General features: G+C 33.7%; 2 protein-coding genes across 7 annotated transcripts; both read right to left on the bottom strand.

Moving 5' to 3' along the window:
- Nucleotides 1-431: 431 nt before the first annotated feature.
- LOC115959505 (inactive disease resistance protein RPS4-like) lies at nucleotides 432-7,147 on the bottom strand. 6 transcript variants are annotated; one of them, XR_004084890.1, is made up of 4 exons: nucleotides 5,970-7,147; nucleotides 3,149-3,314; nucleotides 2,114-2,431; nucleotides 432-886 (listed from the first exon to the last, which is right to left on the bottom strand). XR_004084890.1 is itself a non-coding variant. In XM_031077926.1 (2 exons), exon 1 carries the CDS (start codon nucleotides 6,753-6,755, stop codon nucleotides 5,985-5,987), a length of 771 nt encoding a protein of 256 aa, XP_030933786.1. In that variant the 5' UTR covers nucleotides 6,756-7,147; the 3' UTR covers nucleotides 432-886; nucleotides 5,970-5,984. The 6 variants fall into 6 exon arrangements, 2 of the variants coding, with proteins under 2 accessions (XP_030933786.1, XP_030933784.1); XR_004084891.1 differs by having other exon boundaries at nucleotides 2,114-2,353; XR_004084893.1 differs by lacking the exon at nucleotides 2,114-2,431.
- Nucleotides 7,148-7,899: 752 nt separating this feature from the next.
- LOC115961073 (TMV resistance protein N-like) lies at nucleotides 7,900-18,533 on the bottom strand. Its single transcript, XM_031080117.1, has 4 exons — nucleotides 18,444-18,533; nucleotides 13,422-13,934; nucleotides 8,324-9,416; nucleotides 7,900-8,187 (listed from the first exon to the last, which is right to left on the bottom strand). Exons 2-4 carry the CDS (start codon nucleotides 13,922-13,924, stop codon nucleotides 7,900-7,902), a joined length of 1,884 nt encoding a protein of 627 aa, XP_030935977.1. The 5' UTR covers nucleotides 13,925-13,934; nucleotides 18,444-18,533.
- Nucleotides 18,534-20,149: the final 1,616 nt, after the last annotated feature.

The raw sequence follows: 20,149 nt of genomic DNA, 5'->3' as shown, positions 1-20,149 counted from the left end.
ATTTTCTATTTTGTGGGCGTTTAATTAATTTTTGGATTACATTTTTTTTTTATTCACCAAAAAAAAAAAAAAGAAAAAAAAAAGAGAGAATTCTTGCTTGCTTACTTGTTGGTTGTCCACAGTTTAGGTCTTTGTCATTAGTGGTGAACCCTTTTAGTAGCATTGATAGTTGGGTAAATAAATGGTTGTTCTTGATTGTTTCAAATAATTTTGAATTATGCGTTACATCATAGATTGTAAATGTTAAATGATGATTTGGGAATAATGTGAGCTCTGTAGAGATTTCCAAGTTTAAGAAGTCCTATATTCTACCAGTGTCTGATGTGTTGCAACTCTTTAATATTACTCTGGGTTAGGGAACTTAAAACCTTAATATTAATACACTTAACCAAAATTGAAAAGAATTTTTTTTTTTTTTTAAGAAGGAAACAAAAAAGGAAATGTCATGCTGTTTCATACACTTTCTTTCATGTATAGCAAATAAGAAATTCAATAGGGGATACTCCTTATTGTAGTTAACAAGAAAATATGCTTGTAGAAGTTTCTTCTAGATTCTTATGAATTGAAACATTATATGCTCAACAATCAGCACCCCATCCAAGCCAAGTTCTTCTACTGGAAATTTCTTTAATGTTACAAGAGATGAATGATGCAAAGCAAAACAGCTAGGCTTCTAGCAGCTACTCAGCTGCATGGCAGAACTGCAACGCCTTCAAAATTTTCTTGCCAGCACATGATTTAGGCAAAACCACTCCATCTGCACCGTCTTTGCAAGTGTTGCTTAACTGTTAGCAACACTAGCTATCCCTCCACAACTGGACACACTCGCCTCGGTACTCTCCTACAGTTACTCTGATCCAAATTTGCATGATAGGCTTGTGCATACCTGGAAAACAAAGCTTTACTGAGCATTAACAATTCATAAGCCAGCCTGTTTTGCACCCTCAAACATCACTTTGTTGAGGTTGTACCACAAGGCCAACAGACTTATGATATGACAATCCAGAGAACATCACATATTCCTGCTATTGAAAATGTAGATCCTCCATTCACCAAGTCAACAACTGCTTCAAAGAGCAAGGATAAATGCACAAAGTTCTAAGGGTCTAATCTGACCAAAACCATACAGCCCAAGAAAGACTACACTTCAGGAATAAATGATCCAAGTTTTCCTCTTCCTCATAGCATAAGATATAGTTTCACTCACCATGTTTATGAGTTGTATGAGGCCATACCAGCTAAACAGTAAACCGATATAATTAAACTGAACAATCCTGCATAAAAGGAGTTTTTAGCCATCTATATTACAAATTAACAGGGCACTTACATGTGGCAGCACCCATTTCCATCAAAACTTGACATTAGAGACACATATATGATGCAACCTATTAAACTCCTAAATGTCTAGGGAAAAAAAAAAAAAAAAAAAAAAAAAAAAAAAAAAAAAAAAAAAAAAAAAATAATAAAACTATGAAAAAGCAGAGGAAAAAGATATGTCTGTTCTAAATAAGATTCAAATATTATTGAGGACTCACCAATGCTTCTGCACAAGCATCACATGAAAAAACGAGGTTTATGGTGATTTCCTAACTTTAAAAATAAAAGCAGGACATGGCCAAGGCCATTTAGTAATACTTACCATTCAATATGATATATTAATGTTTGCAAAAAGATACTTCTTTCATGGTAAATCACTGATATGACAAATCAAGTCTACAATAAGTAAAATGTAGCCAATCACAACATTTTTTTTTTTTTTTTTGGTGACTGATAAAATGGAAGTATATGATTTTAGCTTTTTAGAATGGCTGTATGAGGGATTCTTATTTTTTTGGACAGATCAAACCAAAAAAAAAAAAAAAAGCCTTTTAAAAGTTCCAAGTAAGTAAAACCCCTTTGCATACTTTAACATAAAGCAAACCATACTATATGGAAAGGACAAGAAGGAAATATATACAAATTAGAATTCAAGTTTATTCATTTTGAACTACCTGTCTATTTCTCATGACTTTACTAATGAGCTTGTGTTTATGGACTTCTAAATAAGGACAACCCAGAAGCCTAATTCTGAATGTAAGAAAAAAACATGGGATAGAACAATAAATCAATATACCTTTGGCAGTGAGAGCTTCCAGTGTCGATGTTTACTTGCTTTCCAGCACATGATTTCTACTTCTATTTAAACCACCAACGAAAAGCTTTGTCTTGCCATTCTTTTTTTGCACATTGAAACCAAAGCAGCGCAAGAAGAAAAGTGTACAAGATTCAGAGTTTGCCGCCTGTTATCCAAGCTATTGTTCATAAAGAACTTAGGGTAACTAGGGATCAAGGCTCTGCTAGGACATATGTCCACCTGTCAAACCCAAACATTTGTAAGCTGTTGAATGTCCTTCACCACAACCTCTCAATTGGCCAACTTTGCCACCTATTTCTTAATTATAAGAATACAAACAGAGAGAAATCTCAAAGCCTGAAGATGCTATAAAGGAAGAGCTGAACAAACTAGAAGAAGTGATGTAATAGCCAATAGGGAACATCCTGAAAGTTGGAATATATATTTTTGTCGTTTAGTTAATATGTGCCATTCTCATGATCCCCATTTCTATTTCAATGTGTGTGTGTGTCAAAGACATTCACATTTTTTTAAGGGGAGGCTGTCATTTTGACCATCCAAATGGTTTGAAGTTAAAGAATGGATGGCATGTCAAGTAGGCTTTCTTGGAGCTTCTAGATCAATAATAGATTCTTTTGCTTAAAATTTTCATTTTATTTATTTATTTATTTTATGTTATTTACAATCCTCCTTTGATATTATAGATATGGGGATCACTTCTAGGTGTGATGCCTGTCAATCTATATGTGAATAGCAATCATTTAACGATGTTTTGAAAAGGTACAAAGTCACTTGCTTGGTGTTAGGACTTAGGAGGTTCAAAGAGGAATGCAATATCTACATAGAGCTTCTGTTCATGTATAATATGTATTTGGCTTGCATGCATGCATGCACATACAATTAATGGAATTTATTCTTGAAAATCTGTGGCAATATCTACTAGTGGCAGTGTCATGTTATTTTGTGAATATCCACAAAAAGATTAAAAATGAAGAAAAAGCTCAGCTGAAACAACAGCCATGGACATGCACCTACTCTATTTTTTCAAAAGAAGCTTGGATCCCCTGTATTTCCTTCTCCTACCCCCTTGTAGCTCGACTCCAACAGGATTGGTTGCCAGTTGTGACACACTCTAAAGGTCTACACTTGCTTATCCTGTTGCTGTCAAGGTTTTTCTTTGTTTTTTGTAATGTTGGTTACCCTGCACATTGAAATCAAATTTTACAATACAAGACCACATTAGTGGCATGGAAAGGTTCTTTCTTCACGGTTACCTTGTTCTTGTAAGTCCAAACAAAAAATAGAGAAAGAAAGCAATGATAAGTACTTTAAGATCCCCAAATCCCCTTCCCCTTCGTCCAGCTCTTCAACCATGCCTGAATAAAATAAGGTTGGATGAAATCAGTTCTAATGTACAGATCAAACCAAACCAGATTTCTCTACATGAAAAGGAAAAAAATATACGGTCTTCAGTATCTTTGACTCGAAGGACTAAGTCCTCAAATGCCTTCTCAATTCTACCCTCACAAGAAGAAAATTCAATAAAATTCTCCAAAGAACAACAATCATTTTAGAAGGAAATTGTAACCTACATAACTAGTTCCAAAGCTCAGCCTACTCAGGGTCTTCACTTATGGTTGTGCTAGTAAGATTAATAAAAGACCTGCTAGCTTGGTTTCTACAATTCCTAGTATGCAATAGCCACTATCCTTTTCAACCAAATAAACCCTAGATTTGGAATGAGGCCTTATGAGCTTGGCAGTAACACAGAGGAATTTGTAAAATTCCCTTGGAATCATTTTGGCTATAGGGTTTTCAAACTAATTCAGAATTCCACCTGAAAGTATCTTTGACTAGCACATATTCCATAACATGTAGAGAACCTAAGCAATTTCATTTGACATCATTTTTCCTTTGGGGACAACCAATAAAATAGGAACCCTATATAACACACACACACACACTTTGATGTCTATAAAGGTGTATTATCAATTCACTATGAAATGTATATTATTAGGTTAAAATGACAAAGCAACAATTGCATCAACAACGATAACAAGTAGAGCAAGTTTTACAAATCTAATCAGCTCTCCAATTTTCAACCTTGTCTACACAATTGTTTGCTTGCATGAGTCTAAATAATAAGACAAATGAAATGAACATGTATGGTTTTCCTTGGTTATGATTTGAAATAAGTCTGGAAAATTTCAAGAATATCAACGGCCCAAAGCACAAAAGTCATATGGTAATAATTTCCATAATTAACGAAAAATGTTATGTATAAAATGAGTTTAAACATTTAATATTACAAATCAATGGGGCAATGCAAGTGATAGGCTGATACTAGCCTTTCCACTCAAAATTGACATTACAAATATTTTATTATACTCCTAAATGTCTGAAAAATATATACACTGGGGGGAAACAAAATAAAGAAAGGAACAAAAAATCTAATTTACAAAAATTTATGTCACTTTTAAATGAGATTCAAATATTATTAAGATCTAACCCATGCCTTTGCACAAGCATTACATGGGATGATGAGGTGTAAGATGTTTTCCAAACATTGCAAAAACAATGGAAGCACATGACTAAGGCCACTTTGTAATACATCGTGTTCAATACTATTTATTATTCACAGAATTTGTTGATTTCCATTAGTGACATTACTATACTTTTTTACTGTTTTTTCAATTGCAATTATTAATTCATGGTGCATGCCTCTTGCATCTTCATCTAATTGATGATTACAATTAGTGACATTATTAACTTTTCGAACTTTTTCCTCAATCGCAATCATAAATTCATGGAATTCTACTTTATTCATTTTGAAGAACCTGCCATGGAAACAAAATGAAGTTGTGCTTGTGGATTCCTAAAATGAGGACAGGGAGGGCAGTGAGGAGGGTGGGGAGAGATTCAGAGTTTGCATACCCTGCAGATCCAAGCACTAGAATCCTTAGATTTGGGAACCTAGAAGGAGGAGGATGATTGAGAAAAATATTACCAATCAAATTCAGGGGCACTAACATTGTATAAAAGAAGAGACAGAAAGGCAGCCCCACCAAAGGATTAGTAATGGTTAGATCAAGCTTTTGCATAACATGTGGAATGGTGGTGTAGACCATGTGTTAATGTAGGAGGAAAGACATTTGGTTAAGCAACAGCTGCGCAATATGCGTAGGGGTATGGGATTGAAAATGGCATAGTGAAGAGTCTAAATTATGGACATTATATCCACAAAGCTAAGATTTTGATTCTGCGGCCCAAAGTATGGGCCTAAGTCAGGAATGGGGACAAGAGTTTAGAGATGCCTCCACTTGCTTGACAGAACACTTATGGAGATAGCACCTTGGGTTGGTAAAAACGAGAGGATGTGGTAGTGTTACTAAGGGCATTTTGTCAAGCAAAGGAGAGGGAACTCTGCAAGACCTTGCTCTCAAATATCTCTCCCACTTTCTAATCTCTCTCCTCTCCACTCATTTTGCTTCCAATTCAGTATGTGTGTGTGTCACTTTGTGGAGAGTTTCTATGCTTAATGAAAATTAGAGGGAGTGAAGTATAACTTTAAATGGAAAGAAACAGCATGAGATAGAACAATAAACCAGTACGTTTGACAGCAAAAGCTTTCCAGATTGATGTATACTTGCTTTCAAGCAAATTATTTCTTTTGATTTTTAAACAACGAGAAGAAGCTTTTTGTTGCAATTCTTTGTTTGTCCTAGTCAAATTGCTAGAAGTCTCATTGACAACTCTAATCAAACATATGGTGGGCAATCCATCAATAAATGTACACAAGAAAAAGGTATTGTAGCAACCGACAGAAATTGAATTAAGAAGAAAGACAGTGACTTACAGAGGAAAAAGTTGATTAACCTTCAAGGTCACTTTCACTTAGCTCTTCATGACAGTCTTTGTACTCACTTGACTCCTCACAGTTATAGTTACCAATCCTTTTTGGGTGAGGTTCATCGTTAGAGCTTCCAGCCTCATCATAGTCATCTCGGGTTCGCTTGGCCTTGTAACCTTCTGCTGCCGTCATCGAATTGTCGAAATTATGATGTCTTTGAGTCATAGTTTGATTAAGATCTTCGATGTCTTTCTTGTATACCAATCGCAACCCACATTTCTTCACCTCCAATCCCTTACAAATGTTTCCAATTCTAACCCCAATCTGATTGAATCCATTTGCATCACATTCCCACGCTGATTTTATGTCTTCCTCCTTGTAGTATTGAGGAAGCAAATAAATTAGCCAAATATGATCTGATAAAGCAACAATTTTTCTAGTGATCGGATTGTAAGACATTTGTTTTCCGTTGGCTATCAAGTAACAGGCAAGAGAACGGTCTTTGTGGATTTGGTGATGTGGAAGAGAACAAAATACAACGCAAACAGCAATCCCCATCCACTCGTTACACAAAAGAGAATAAGGTTCTTGTATACTAACTTCATTCCCAATACTTTGATGCCTAAACCAATTTGGAATTTCACTTCCAGGAATAACAATGTCAAATCTGCTGTCAAGAAAGTGTCCCTGAAACACACCACGCATGTTGTTTAGAACTCTGAGAGAGAGAGAGAGAGAGAGAGAGAGAGAGAAAGAGACCTGATGGTGCCTTCTAATCAGTGCAAATAACATGTCGATGAAGCATTGTTTGTTAGCCAATTTACTGCAATTTGAAAGGAGTAGCGCTGAGTAACCTAAAGAATTTAGCTTCAATAGATGCGGTACGGGTATGGTTTCCAGTGAGGTACAACCATATCCCCAAATATGACAAATATTTAATGGAGGCTTTGGCAATAATCGAAGATTCTTGCAATTCTCCACGCCTAAAAACCTCAAATTAGATAATTGAGAAATGCTTTCCGGAAGGCAACCAAAATTATTTCCACTTAAGTTTAACTCTTTTAGAAAGAATAAGCAACCAACATCACTGGGGATTGCCTTGAGATTGCAATAACTTAGATCCAAATTGGTCAAAGAACACAATCCCGATAGAGAAGTCGATAACAAGCTCACGGGATCGGGACTTCTTGCCTTAAATCCATTGAAAAATAGTTTTTTAAGAGTTTGAAAAGGAGCATTAGAATAAGACATAAGTCTTGTAGCAATGCCACTTAGATCAACGTTCTCTACACTTTCAACAGTCCCCAAGTTCTCTAGTAGTTTGCAAAGTTTTGAGCATCCCGAAAGATTGACATTTTCAAGCTTCTTCATATTAAAAAATGTACTAGATAGAGACATGAGATTTTTGCAATCTCTTAAACCCAATGAGGTGAGACTAGTCAAATTCCCAATTGATGTTGGTAATTTTGTAATAGCAGTGCCATCCAAGTAAAACTCTAATACACGTTCCATGTTCATCCCAAATTCTGGAATTGTTTTTACTTTTGAGCAATCAGAAAGAATAAGGATCTCAAGAGATTCCATTTCAAACTTGCTTGGAAGCCTTCTGAGGTTTTTGCAACCCTTTAGATTAAGAAGTGTGAGATTTTTATGAACACTGATAGATGGATGAATCTCACATAAATTGATACAATCTTCAAGATCCAATTTCTCAAGAACTAAGGCTTCGGTGATGTCTGGGCTTTCAATAAGTTTTTGAGACCCATTCAATTCGATGAATTTCAACCTCCCAAAAGACTGATAAAAGGTAAAAGCACCCCCCCCCCCCCCCCCCCCCCCCCCCCCCCCCAAAAAAAAATTATTTCTACAAATTATTAGAGTTTAATGAAATTATAAATTAAAAAAAAAAAAAAAAAAAAAAACTGTGTAAGGGTTCCTAAATTACCTTTGCTCCTTTCCATAGTCGTTCAATGTAGCTATTTCTCAAGCGAAGTTTTACAAGTTTATTTGATTGGAAGCTTGATGGCAAAGATTTCGAAGAGTACCCACTCCAATCAAGAAATCTTAAACTATTAGGAAGATGTTTGAGGTCGTGCATAAGGTGAACACTATCAATTTTGAGAAATTTCAGATATTGCATCTTTGAGAAGGCTTCAGGATTCCATTTGACCATTTCTTGTTGTTCAAGCAACTCTAGCACTATGCCTTGAATTTCCTTTGTCCCCTAATAATTAGAAAAAAAGGGATTGGTATAAAATGCTTGATTATTAGAGCTATTATAATTTAAACTCTTTTGATCCCAAAAGAAAATTGAAGAATACAATAAAGTATTTGCTCAGGTTCTTTAAATAACATCATACCGTATTTTTTGTCAGCACGTCATCAATGTCCTTATATAACCACAGTCTACTACGCTTCCCAGGATCTTCACGGCACTCTTGATGAACTATGTCCTTACCCATGTCTTGTAGTAAATCATGCATCCACAATTGATTTTCTTGCAATTTGATGAGAGATTTATCAATAAGAACCCTTAATCCAATTTTAGGGTAAAGCTCAAGATAATCTAATATTTCTATGATAGTTTCTTCATTCATGTGATTAAAGAAACATGAAATATTCAGGAAAATTTCCTTCTCTGTTTCTTGTAGTCCATCATAGCTTATTTGAAGCACATTTAGAATTTCTCTTTCAGGATATTCTTTTAGCCTATCTAATGCACTTTTCCATTCATCTTTACCTTTGCTGAACAAAAAGGAACCTAAAATCTCAATGGCTAAGGGAAGGCCATTAGCATAGTGTACAAAGGCTTTGGACAACTCTAGATAATCTGCAATAGGATGCTCATCTCCAAAAGCTTTCAAATTAAAAAGATGAAAGGCTTCAACATCATTCAATCCTTTAGCCTCATATATTACATCTACTTTACGTGTCCTTAACAAATGCTCATCCCTTGTTGTTATGATAATCCTACTACCTGGACCAAACCAATCATTCTCCCTAGCTATTTTGTTTAATTGGTCTAATTTATTTACATCATCGAGAACAAGAAGAATCTTTTTGTAACGTAACCACTTCTTGATCATGAGAATGCCGCTGTCAATATCTGGTATATTCATATCACTGCCCATCATAAGCTCTTTCAAAATTTTTTGTTGTAACCAAAGTAAACTCTTTTTCTCAGAATCCTCCCTAACATTAGCAATAAAACTACAAGCCTCAAATTGATCGGAAATCATACCATAAACAACTCTAGCAAGAGTTGTCTTGCCCATTCCTCCCATCCCCCAAATTCCTATAATGCGAACAGTGTTTGACTCTAAATCTAAAAGTGGCATCAATTCCTCACCTCGGCAATTTATTCCAATTAGTCCCTTGGTATCTACTATATATGTAGAACTCAATTTATTAACTATCTCTTGCACAATTTCTTGTATAACTTTTGTTTCAGTGCTGCAAAGAAAAAAGAACAATAGGCAGTGAGTTTGACCTACCATGACAGGATCCAAAAGAAAAATTAGTAGATGTATGGCATTCAGTTTAGTAGGTTCACACTGAAATTGGGACGTATAAATTTAATTGAATGCTTCAAGCAAAACTCTAAAGAACTACCCATATAAGTATTTTGTTATAGTTCATTTTAACAATACAATTAAGAATCTCTCCTTGACTCATTTATAAATTTCCATAGATAATTGCATTTGAAGGTTACTAGATCTTACACCTTCAATTAATATTTTGTTTTGCCTCTTTAGATAATAGATATAGTTTCATATGAAACGTTTTTGGTTTTCCTACTTCCCAATATCTTGACCTTGTAATACAAGATCTACTTTCACATAATTTTGTATTCGTATTGAGTTTCATTATATATTGTCCACCAGGCAAATATATAGTTTCTAGAGGTTGTGATTGGGTCCAATGGATGTCCTGTTGTTTATTTTTTATTTATCTCCCTATGTCATGTGGACAATATAAATAGGCTAAAAATATTGACCTGGTTTAATATAATTTTCGTAATATAATCAAACTCTATTGTCAAAGCGTCTAACATGTGCTTGTTCCATGTCAGTTAATAGATTCAATAAAATGTAAGCGAGAAGTCATTTCTGATTGTAAGCCTGTAAGGGCAAAACTTGAGATTGTCTACTTTTTTTTTTTTTTTTTTTTTTTTTTTTTTTTTTTTTAATAATACTTTTTCATTTTTTCTTCAGTTGCTTAGCCGGAAACCAGTTAGTTAAAATAAATGATAAAAGAAAATTATTATTATTATTATTATTATTTTGAGAGATCGCATTGTGTGGGTTATTGGCAAGTTATTAATGTTATTTTTGCACAATGGTAATTGCACAACTTTGCTATGAACATTACTTATTCCACAATTTTTTTTTTTTTAATTATAAAAATATACTTTCACATGAACCAACAACTAAAGTCACTTTTATTTTTCACCACTAAAATCAAAAAGAAGTTTTGATTTAAAAGATAACCATCTCTTCATCACTCTTTCTGTTTTCCTCCCACCTTTCAACATTTAAGATTGTTCCTCTCTCTCTCTCTCTCTCTATATATATATATATATTGTATCTTTTTATGTCTATAAGTTTAAGCTCATCATAGTCTATTTTTGATTTTTTTTTTTTTAAAGTAAATTTATCATATTTTGTAACTCAAATTTTGTCATCTTACCTTTTAACTATTTAATGATAACTTTTTTGGTAATTAAATGATTAAACCATCATATCATATTTTGTTTTTATATTAGTATAAATTACATTTTATACTATGTAATAAAAGTTTGTCTTAGCAAGGTATAGATTACATTATTAGCTTTATTAATGCCAGTCAGATTCAAGATTTTTCAAAATTGACTAACTTGGTCTCTAAATTAGTAAATCCAATTTGAATCCTAATCTGTTACTCATTTTCTCCTTTCTCACAATAATTAGGGACCAAGTTGGTAAGTTTTGAAAAATCTTGAACCTGACTGGCCTTAACTAAAATTGTCCAAAGCAGCTAAATTTTATTTAAATATTAATATTTTGAATTAAATTACCTTTTTGGTAAATGCCATCCTGAGGTATTGGCCATTTTTTTTTCTCATTTTTCATTTTTTCATCAGTTGCTTAGCCGGAAACCAGTTAGTTAAAATAAATGATAAAAGGAAATTATTATTATTATTATTATTATTTTGAGAGATCGCATTGTGTGGGCTATTGGCAAGTTATTAATGTTATTTTTGCACAATGGTAATCACAAAACTTTGCTATGAACATAACTTATTCCAAATTTTTTTTTTTATAAATATACTTTCACATGAACCAACAACTAATGTCACTTTTATTTTTCACCACTAAAATCAATAAGAAGTTTTGATTTAAAAGATAACCATCTCTTCATGATCACTCTTTTTGTTTTCCTCCCACCTTTCAATATTTAAGATTGTTCCTCTCTCTCTCTCTCTCTCTCTCTCTCTCTCTCTGTCTGTGTGTAAAGTTGTAATTTACAACTAGTTTATGTTGGCTTTAATTCCGTGCCAAGTTTGATTGTAATTTTGTTCAATTTTATGTACCCTATATTTTATGTGGGTTTTATTTGTAAGGGTTGTGTGTGATAGAGAGAGAGAGTGTGAAGACTAAAGGCAATTGAAGACTGAAGTAGGTTTCGAGGTAGCTCATGAGTAAGCTTCCCACGAAGTGAAGCATGTGCTTCGCACATGACTAGAATGCGAAGAGCCAGGACAGGATGGAGACAGCTGGTTTTCGCAAGTGTCTCGCGGCTAAGGCCTTCCCGCAAGATACCCGCGAAACATTCTATTTTGCTGAACTGTCATATCTGATACACATTTTTTTTACCCACACTATATATACCCTCATTACCCACGGATGTTGAGTAGTGCTTCTGAGAGAAAACCCTAACCACAAACCTTGAGAGTTAGAGATTGTTATGCCCACATTTCTCTACACAATCCATTGTGGTTTTTCCTCAACTCCTACCTCTCCATTTCCATATCCTTGAGAGGTTGATAGCCCAAACACTTATCACACCCATTCTAAGTGTCAAGTGAGGTTTTGGTGCTATTGGAAAGCATTGGAAGAAGTCAAGCTTTGGCGGGTGCAATTGGGCATATTGCGGGGTCCAGAGAGATAGACAAGACATGATTTCGAGAAGTTTTGTTGGAGTAGGAGCTTGGAGGGCTTAGGTGTATTGGGTAGATTAGGCTTGGAGAGTCTCTTGTTATTCGTGTATCCCAACTAATTGTTTAGTGGATCGATTTATCGCTTGGAGGGCGGCAGAGAGGTTTTACGCCAAGTACTTCAGTTTCCTCTTCGATAACACATCAGCATGTTATCTTGTGTTTGCATTCTTCTTCTCTACTCTTTTAGCTTTCATTTTACTGCTATGTTTTATTGATTATGACTTAGAGTAGTTATATTATTTATCTGCTCGCATTTACTCTATTCTGCACTTAATATAAGTTAGACTAATATTAATCGAGCCATAATTTTTGATTTGGGGATCTGAACTGCTCTTGTGTTTTTAACACATCTCTCTCTCTCTCTCTCTCTCTCTCTCTCTCTCTCTCTCTCTCTCTCTCTCTCTCTCTCTCTCTCTCTCTCTCTCTCTCTCTCTCTCTCTCTCTCTCTCTCTTATTTTTATAAGTTTAAGCTCATCATAGTCTCTTTTTGATTTTTTTTTAAAAGTAAATTTTTATCATATTTTGTACCTCAAATTTTGTCATCTTACCTTTTAACTATTTAATGATAACTTTTTTGGTAATTAAAATATTAAAACATCCCTATCAAAAAAGAAAAAGAAAAAAAGAAGAAGAAAGAATAACCATCATATCATATTTTGTTTTTATATTAGTATAAATTACATTTTATACTATGTAATAAAAGTTTGTCTTAACAGGTATGGGAGGAACAAATCTTTCCCTAATCAGGTATTGTCCGCTATGGGATGGGCAGAGTCAACCCTTACTCCCACCTACACGAATTTGCTCAATCCCACATTGGGGAGAGATGCCTCCCACCCTTGCCTTATAAGCACTACGGTACACCCTTCCTTCGGCCAAGTGCTTGTAAGGCAAGGGTGGGAGGTGTCTCTCCCCGATGTGGGATTGAGCAAATCCGTACAGGTGGGAGCAAGGGTTGACCCTGCCCATCCCAATGCGGACAATACCTGATTAGGGAAAGATTTGTTCCTCCAGGGTATAGATTACATTATTAAATTTATTAATGCCATTCAGATTCAAGATTTTCAAAATTGACTAACTTGGTCTCTAAATTGGTAAATCCAACTTGGACCCTAATTAGTGAGTCATTTTCCCCTTTCTCACAATAATTAGGGACCAAGTTGGTAATTTTTGAAAAATCTTGAACTTGACTGGCAATAACTAAAACTATCCAAAGCAGCTAAATTTTATATAAATAATAATATTTTAAATTAAATTACCTTTTTGGTAAATGCCATCCTGAGGTATTGGCCACTTCTTTCAAAATAGCTCTCCATTTCTGCACCTTCTCTATGTTCTCCTTGAAACGTAGTTCATGTTCATCAAAAGCTTGTTTGAAAGTTCCTATCTGCTTTCGTACATCAGATGGGTCCACACAATAAAAAATAGGTAAAACTGTCATTCCTGTCTTGGTTATGCATCCAATAATCTCTTCAAGTTCCTCTAGGCACCACGTTGAAGATGCATAATTTTTTGAGAGAATGACAATACCAACCCTCGATTCTTTTATTGCTTTCATGAGTGTAGGTGAAATTGATTCTCCTCTTTCAAGTTTTTCATCATCTATAAAGGTGTAAATGCCCTTTTGATCCAACGCAGTATATAAATGGCTCGTAAAACTATTCCGGGTGTCCTCACCTCTAAAATTGAGGAATACTTCGTATGTCAATCGATGGGTGGAAGAGGAAGATGATGAGGCTCTTTCGTTGTTCATGGAAGCCATTGAAAATATCCTGATAAATTTTCAATCACAATTTAGATAAAAGCTACACTCAATTAAAACTGAAGATCAAATTATAAGGAAAATAAATTAGGAAATAGGAAAAGAAAGAAATAAAAGATATGGAAGCACGAAACAGAAGTGAGAACTTGCAGATTTGGTGAATTACAATGAGGATTATAAAGCTGTAAAATCTCTCGAAACAATGCGATCGAGTGGATATCTGATGCTAGAAAAAGTTTATACTAGAAGAAATTGGAGAAAGAGAAACTTCCTGTTTCCAGTTGTAATGCCCTATCTTTTATTCTTTTTGACTAACTTAACTTCTTTTCATATTGCTTTCATTCTATCTGTTCAGAATTCAGATGCCATTATGATGTGATATGCATAAATGCTGAAGAAGGGGTACAAGCAGCGCATGATTTCTTCATTTTTTCTGATATGCCATTATGATGTGATTAACCTAGGCAAGGACCATATAAGAATATCATACCTTAATTATCAATTTTAGGAAACTTTTTATAAAAAATTGAAAAAGGCTGTAATAAAAAAAGAGCATTGATTTGTTACAAACTAAATTGTAATAACTCCTGCAAAATGCACACATGCCAAGTGGCCATTTGGTAAAAAATTCAATCTTGTCAAGGAAGTTTTCATTTAAATATAAGATTGAACATGTGTCTATTTAAGTCATTGACATGTATGCATTTTTGCAGAAGTTGCTGCAACTTAGTTTGCAGCAAATCATTTTCCATAAAAAAATGAGTTATTTTTTTTTTTTTGAGAATAGAATGAGTTACTTTTAAGTTTCTATAAAAAGTTTTCTAGAGTAAAACCCGAGTTCTACTTATATTGCTTTGTTCTATCTCTTTGGATACCAAATGTAATGTGAACAGCATAAATGCTTCACTGGAAACTTACACATCCACTAGGATTATGTTTGGTACGTAATTCTACTTTGGGAATGTATTCCGTTGAGAGAAAAAATTATTGATTTGTGGTTGAGAACCCTTTCTCTATTAGTAACTTCCTCATTTTAATTTATATACCAAAAAAAAAAAAAAAGTATTATTTCTTACTATATAACCAACCACTCCATAATGCAAGGAATTAATTTTTCCTAATATATAAGAGCATCTCCAATAAATAAGGCATTTTCTCACGCAAATTGTAAGGAATTAACCATATAAGAGCATCTTCTTCTTCCCAGAAAAAAACCATATTAAGAGCATCTCCATTAGATTAGGTATCAATTAAAGCTGAAGGAAAAAAAAAAATTAAATGGAAAATAGAGTAAGAAAGATGAAAAAACGATTTGATTTGGATTTTTTTTTTTTTTTTTTTTTTTTTTTAATTTCAAGAAGGAAGTGAAATGAGAGAAACAAATGACATAAATGCGTGCAAGAAGAATTGCAGCAATTGGTTGATGTAAAGCTCTAAAACCTCTTGAAACAATGCTCAAGCGTACAGTTCTAATAGAAGAATTTCTTCTTTTGTAGTATTTGTTATTGTACTTACTCTCACCTTTGTATGAGGAAAACGATTCCAACCTTTTATTTTTTTTATTTTTTTATTCCAACCTTTTCTTTTATCCTTACTACCACAGTCTTCTTAATGCATTTACTCTTGACTTTTCTTTTTTGGTTTCTTTAGGCGTGGTACATGGGATGCAAGTAATGTACTCCCCCACTAAGAAAAGAAAAGAGACAAAAGAGTAAGTTCCTGGTAACTAATCTAAAGTTTTGTTTACACTTTGTTTTTCTTTTTTTATCCACTTTTTTACTTGCTTTAGTCTAGAGGAAACTTTTTTATTTTTTGGGATAAGTACTTTGAGAAGTGCAACGTCCACATGCAACTTTTTCACAATAAATTTTAGGTGGCAAGTTGTTACGGGTTTTTAATCTAAATCCATCATTGAATTTTTTTTTTTTTTTTTTTTTTCCAACTAGTAACGGCAAGTAACAACTTGTCACCTAGAATTTGTTATAAAAATATTGTAAAACATTGGTGGAAATTTGATTGGAAATTTGATGACAATTACTCCTACACATTCTACGTGGTGGAAATGAAGAGAAAGGGAAACTTCAAGGTGGCTAGCTATAAAGTCCTATTTATTTATATTATTTTTGACAAACTACAAAGCTCTATTCATTTTGCTTTCTTTCTATCTATTCAAAATCCATATGCCATCATATGTGACATAGATAAATGCTTTGGTGGAGTCTGGAAACTTTACTACTAATAATACATCCACTAATTACTTTAGTATAAGCAGTGTGTGAAGTTGCTAAAGAAAGGACATAAGCAGTGCATAATTATTTTAATTTTCTTTTATCCAAATGATGCACTTTAAATCATTTAAGAAAACAATCTTTTCATAAACAATATATTAAGGCCAAATTGAAAAATAAGGGACTAATGCTTTAAGCGAACTTGCTCTTTCATTTCTATTTAAAATTAATTTCTTGCCTTATATGTGTTTGTGCACGCATATTCTTGTAACACACGTGTTCTTTATTCATCATATTTTTTTTCTAATTTTGTGTGAAGTGGTTAGCAAAGTTTAAGAAATATCAACAACCTACTAACTTGATTATAAGTGATTGTATCTTATACTTACTATTCTTGCTCCTGTTTCTACTACAAATATAACACGAACATTATCAATAATAAATTTTGTTAGAAGTATATGGTTAAATTATTAAATATTATATCATTTCCTTATAATTTAAACTTTTCATTTCTTTGAGTGAAAGTATTAAATAAAAGAGATGGACATGTGTGAAAAGTGAAAACTTACAAATATGAGAAATGAATTTGCAGCAGTGATTGTAAAGCTCACTATTCTAAGAGATAACGGGCCTATCACTATCTCTTAGAAAGTAGAAATAACACATAATTCAATTCCTATTATATAATTTATTGTTTAATAAATGAATGATCATCATTCTTTCTTTTATTTGCGAGTTTGTGAGAGAGAGGAGGGAGGCATTACTAAAACTAATGTCACCACAAAATTCACAACAATCTTACAATTACGCTCAATTTGCCAACTACCTTGCACATGGGCCTTTCCTCAAAAAAAAAACCTTGCACATGGGCCATTTAAAAAAAAATAATTAATTAATAGTGATAGGCCCAAGTGAAGGGTAGTAGTGAAATTGGGTATTGTAAATTCTTATGAATTTTGTGGTGATCCGAGCATTGTTTTCAGTGCAGTCTACATTTTTTTCTTTTTCTTTTTGTTTATTTTTTTTAACAAAGTGGATGTGGAAGACTCCCTCTCTTTCCAGGGGCGAAAATGGCCAACTGGCCTTAAAATCATAACTATCTAGTTAGTAGGCGCTGTTTAGAAACATATTTTGTTTATAGCATCTCGAGTCTTAAAGAGTCGATTTTGGGCTTCAAAATCGACTCTTTGAGGCTCGATTTGTATGTTTAGACCAGTTCTGATCACTTTGTCCACATGGATGTCCACCTGGAAATCGAGTCTCTAATACTCGATTTCAAACCCAAAATTTTTTAAAAAAAAACTCTAAGTCACTACGCAGATCAGATCAGATCAGAGGGAGAGAAAGAGAAACACACAGTCAGATCAGATCAGAGGGAGAGAAACAGAGAACCTCACCGGCGCGTCCTGGGGCTTGCGCTGGCCAGCGTCGCGCGCGAGCCCCTGGCACGCGACCCAGGCTCGCGCGCGAGCCCCTGGCCGCGCTCGACGCTGGCCGGCGCGAGCCCCAAGCCGCTTGGGTCGCTGGTCAGTTTTTGGTCATGCCACGCGCGCTTGGGTCACCGATCTCGATCTTCTCTCCCTCTCTGTTTCTGGTTTTCTTTTCTTTTTTCTTTTTTCTTTTCTCTGGGTTTTTCCTCTGATGCTCTGGTGTTTGGTTTGGTCTGAGTGATGTATATAGGGCTTAGAAATCGAGTCTTAGAGACTCGATTTCCATGTAAATGCCATGTGGCATTTCTGCCACATCAGAGTTAGTCCAAGCTACAAATCGAGCCTTAAAGACTCGATTTTGAAGACCAAAATCGACCCTTTAAGACTCAAGATGCTATAAACAAAATATGTTTCTAAACAACGCCTACTAACTAGATAGTTACGATTTTAAGGCCAGTTGGCCATTTTCGCCCTTTCCAGGAATCTCAAACTGAAAATTATTTAACTCCCGTTATTATGATTATTACTTTTGCAGAAATTTAATTAACTAACGTTAAATAAATACAAAAGCATCCTCTGTGTTTTTAATGATTTCTTTAAGCATCAATCCTCTTGATCCTATATACAGGTAACTTTTCACAAAACAGTATTAAGAGAAGAACGTTTGTAATTTAACAATCGCAGTGGGTATGAGACGAGAATTTCAAATACTAATACTATAAAACAAAAGTGAAACACAAAACCCAGGATAATATCTTTGTCATCATCCAAATATAAATTGAATCGCAAACTAAATATCAATTCAAAATAATAAAAACCAAAGAATTCACACAAAGCATTGAATAAGAGAAAAGATAGGACCTTGAGTATGCGGATCACGTTGTCAAGATCGAGGAGACAAATAAGCTTGAACAATTGGTGGTACAAAACTTTCCGTGAGCTCCGTTTGAGAAGAGAAGAAATAGTGAGACAAAAATTGAAGAGGAAAACTACTAGTATTAGAATGTGTTTGGATTGTGCGTTTACGTTTTCTATTTCACGTTTCCTTCTTTTTTTTTTCAGCGCATGAACAGTAAAATCATATGGATTTACTGTGCAGAGACAATTATCATTGTTCACGCAATGTAGTAGCACTGTTCATGTATTTAAAAATATTAAAAATAGGTCCCACAGTACTATTTACACATTTAAAAATTATTTTACTACAGTGTTTTCAGTTTTTAGTTTTCAGTTTTTAGTTTCAACAAAAATAAATTGTATCCAAACTAACTCTTAGTCATAGCAACTTATCTTTTACTAAGTTGCTATGACTAAGTAATAGCAACTTAGTCATGGCAACTTATCTTTTACTAAGTCGCTATGAATTAGTCATAAGTTGCTATGACTAAGTAATAGCAACTTATCTTTTACTAAGTTGCTATTGCTTAGCAAATCCGTTTGGATACAACTTATTTTTGCTAAAACTGAAAACACTGTAGCAAAATAATTTTTAAATGTGTGAATAGTACCGTGGGACCCATTTTTAATATTTTTAAATGCATGAACAGTGCTGCTACAATGTGTGAACAGTGATAATTGTCTCCTGCACAGTAAATCAATATGATTTTACTGTTCATGCGCTAAAAAAAAAAAGAAAAAAAAAGAAACGTGAAATAGAAAACGTAGACGCACAATCCAAACACATACTAAGTAATATTACTTAGTTGCTAAGTAATAGCGACTTAGTAAAAGATAAGTTGCTATGACTAAGTTGCTATTAGTCATAGCAACTTATCTTTTGGATCCTATAAATAATAATAATAATAATAATAATATAACACTTTAAGAAATAATTCATTGACTATTATTCAAAGCAATTATGTGACTACGTGACAGTGATTAAATTAAAAAAAAAAGTCACTCGTTGGGATAATGGTGATTTGTTTAATGCTATATACAGGCTAGCTCAAGCTATTTGGGGCCAAAGGTGATATTTTTAAAGGAATTATATATATATATATATATTTAGTATTTAAATGTCAATTAAATATTAATAATTTTTTATTTAAAATTTATTTTTCTTAATATTTTGATGTTCTTACTGAGAATTTTTATATTACAATCTATTTGAACATCATTATAATTATTTTTTATCCTCATTTTCATGTTATATCTGATAGTTTTTAGACCCCTTAAGAACACAATTGGATTAACCTAGGTAATTAGCCAAGTTGTTACTTAGTCCAATTTAACAAATCTAAGTTATCACAATCACAACAATCATATCATACATAACAGCAGAAAGATAAATGACATAAAGATATGATCACCCAAGAAACCAAACCGGTAAAAACCTAGGGAGGATTTAACCTAGCTATCCTCAAGGTAAATCTGAATCCACTATCTTGAAAGAATCAAAGTTCGTACAATAAGATTTACAAGCCCCCACGCTCGACTTCTTATTGCTATCTATCAGTAGAACTTACTGACACAACCACGTGCAAGCTTTGAATTCACGGACTTCTTCTTTCTTGGATTCACCACCAGATACAAGCATACCTGCTTGTATTTCTTTAAACTCCAATGGC

The sequence above is a fragment of the Quercus lobata genome, chromosome 9, assembly GCF_001633185.2.
Source record: "Quercus lobata isolate SW786 chromosome 9, ValleyOak3.0 Primary Assembly, whole genome shotgun sequence".
Classification (NCBI taxonomy): Eukaryota; Viridiplantae; Streptophyta; class Magnoliopsida; order Fagales; family Fagaceae; genus Quercus; species Quercus lobata.
Note: the sequence above shows the minus strand (reverse complement) of the source record. Positions and strands in the feature narration are given on the sequence as shown.

Bases quoted from the DNA above. Each gene is read 5' to 3' on its own strand.
- LOC115959505 (XM_031077926.1), bottom strand. From the start codon at position 6,755: ATGTTATTTGCACTGATTAGAAGGCACCATCAGGTCTCTTTCTCTCTC.
- LOC115961073 (XM_031080117.1), bottom strand. From the start codon at position 13,924: ATGGCTTCCATGAACAACGAAAGAGCCTCATCATCTTCCTCTTCCACC. The intron at 9,417-13,421 runs GTAATTTAATTT...TTTTCTTTGCAG, and splicing joins GGATGGCATTTACCAAAAAG to CACTGAAACAAAAGTTATAC. The intron at 8,188-8,323 runs GTATGATGTTAT...TCTAATTATTAG, and splicing joins ACGTGCTGACAAAAAATACG to GGGACAAAGGAAATTCAAGG.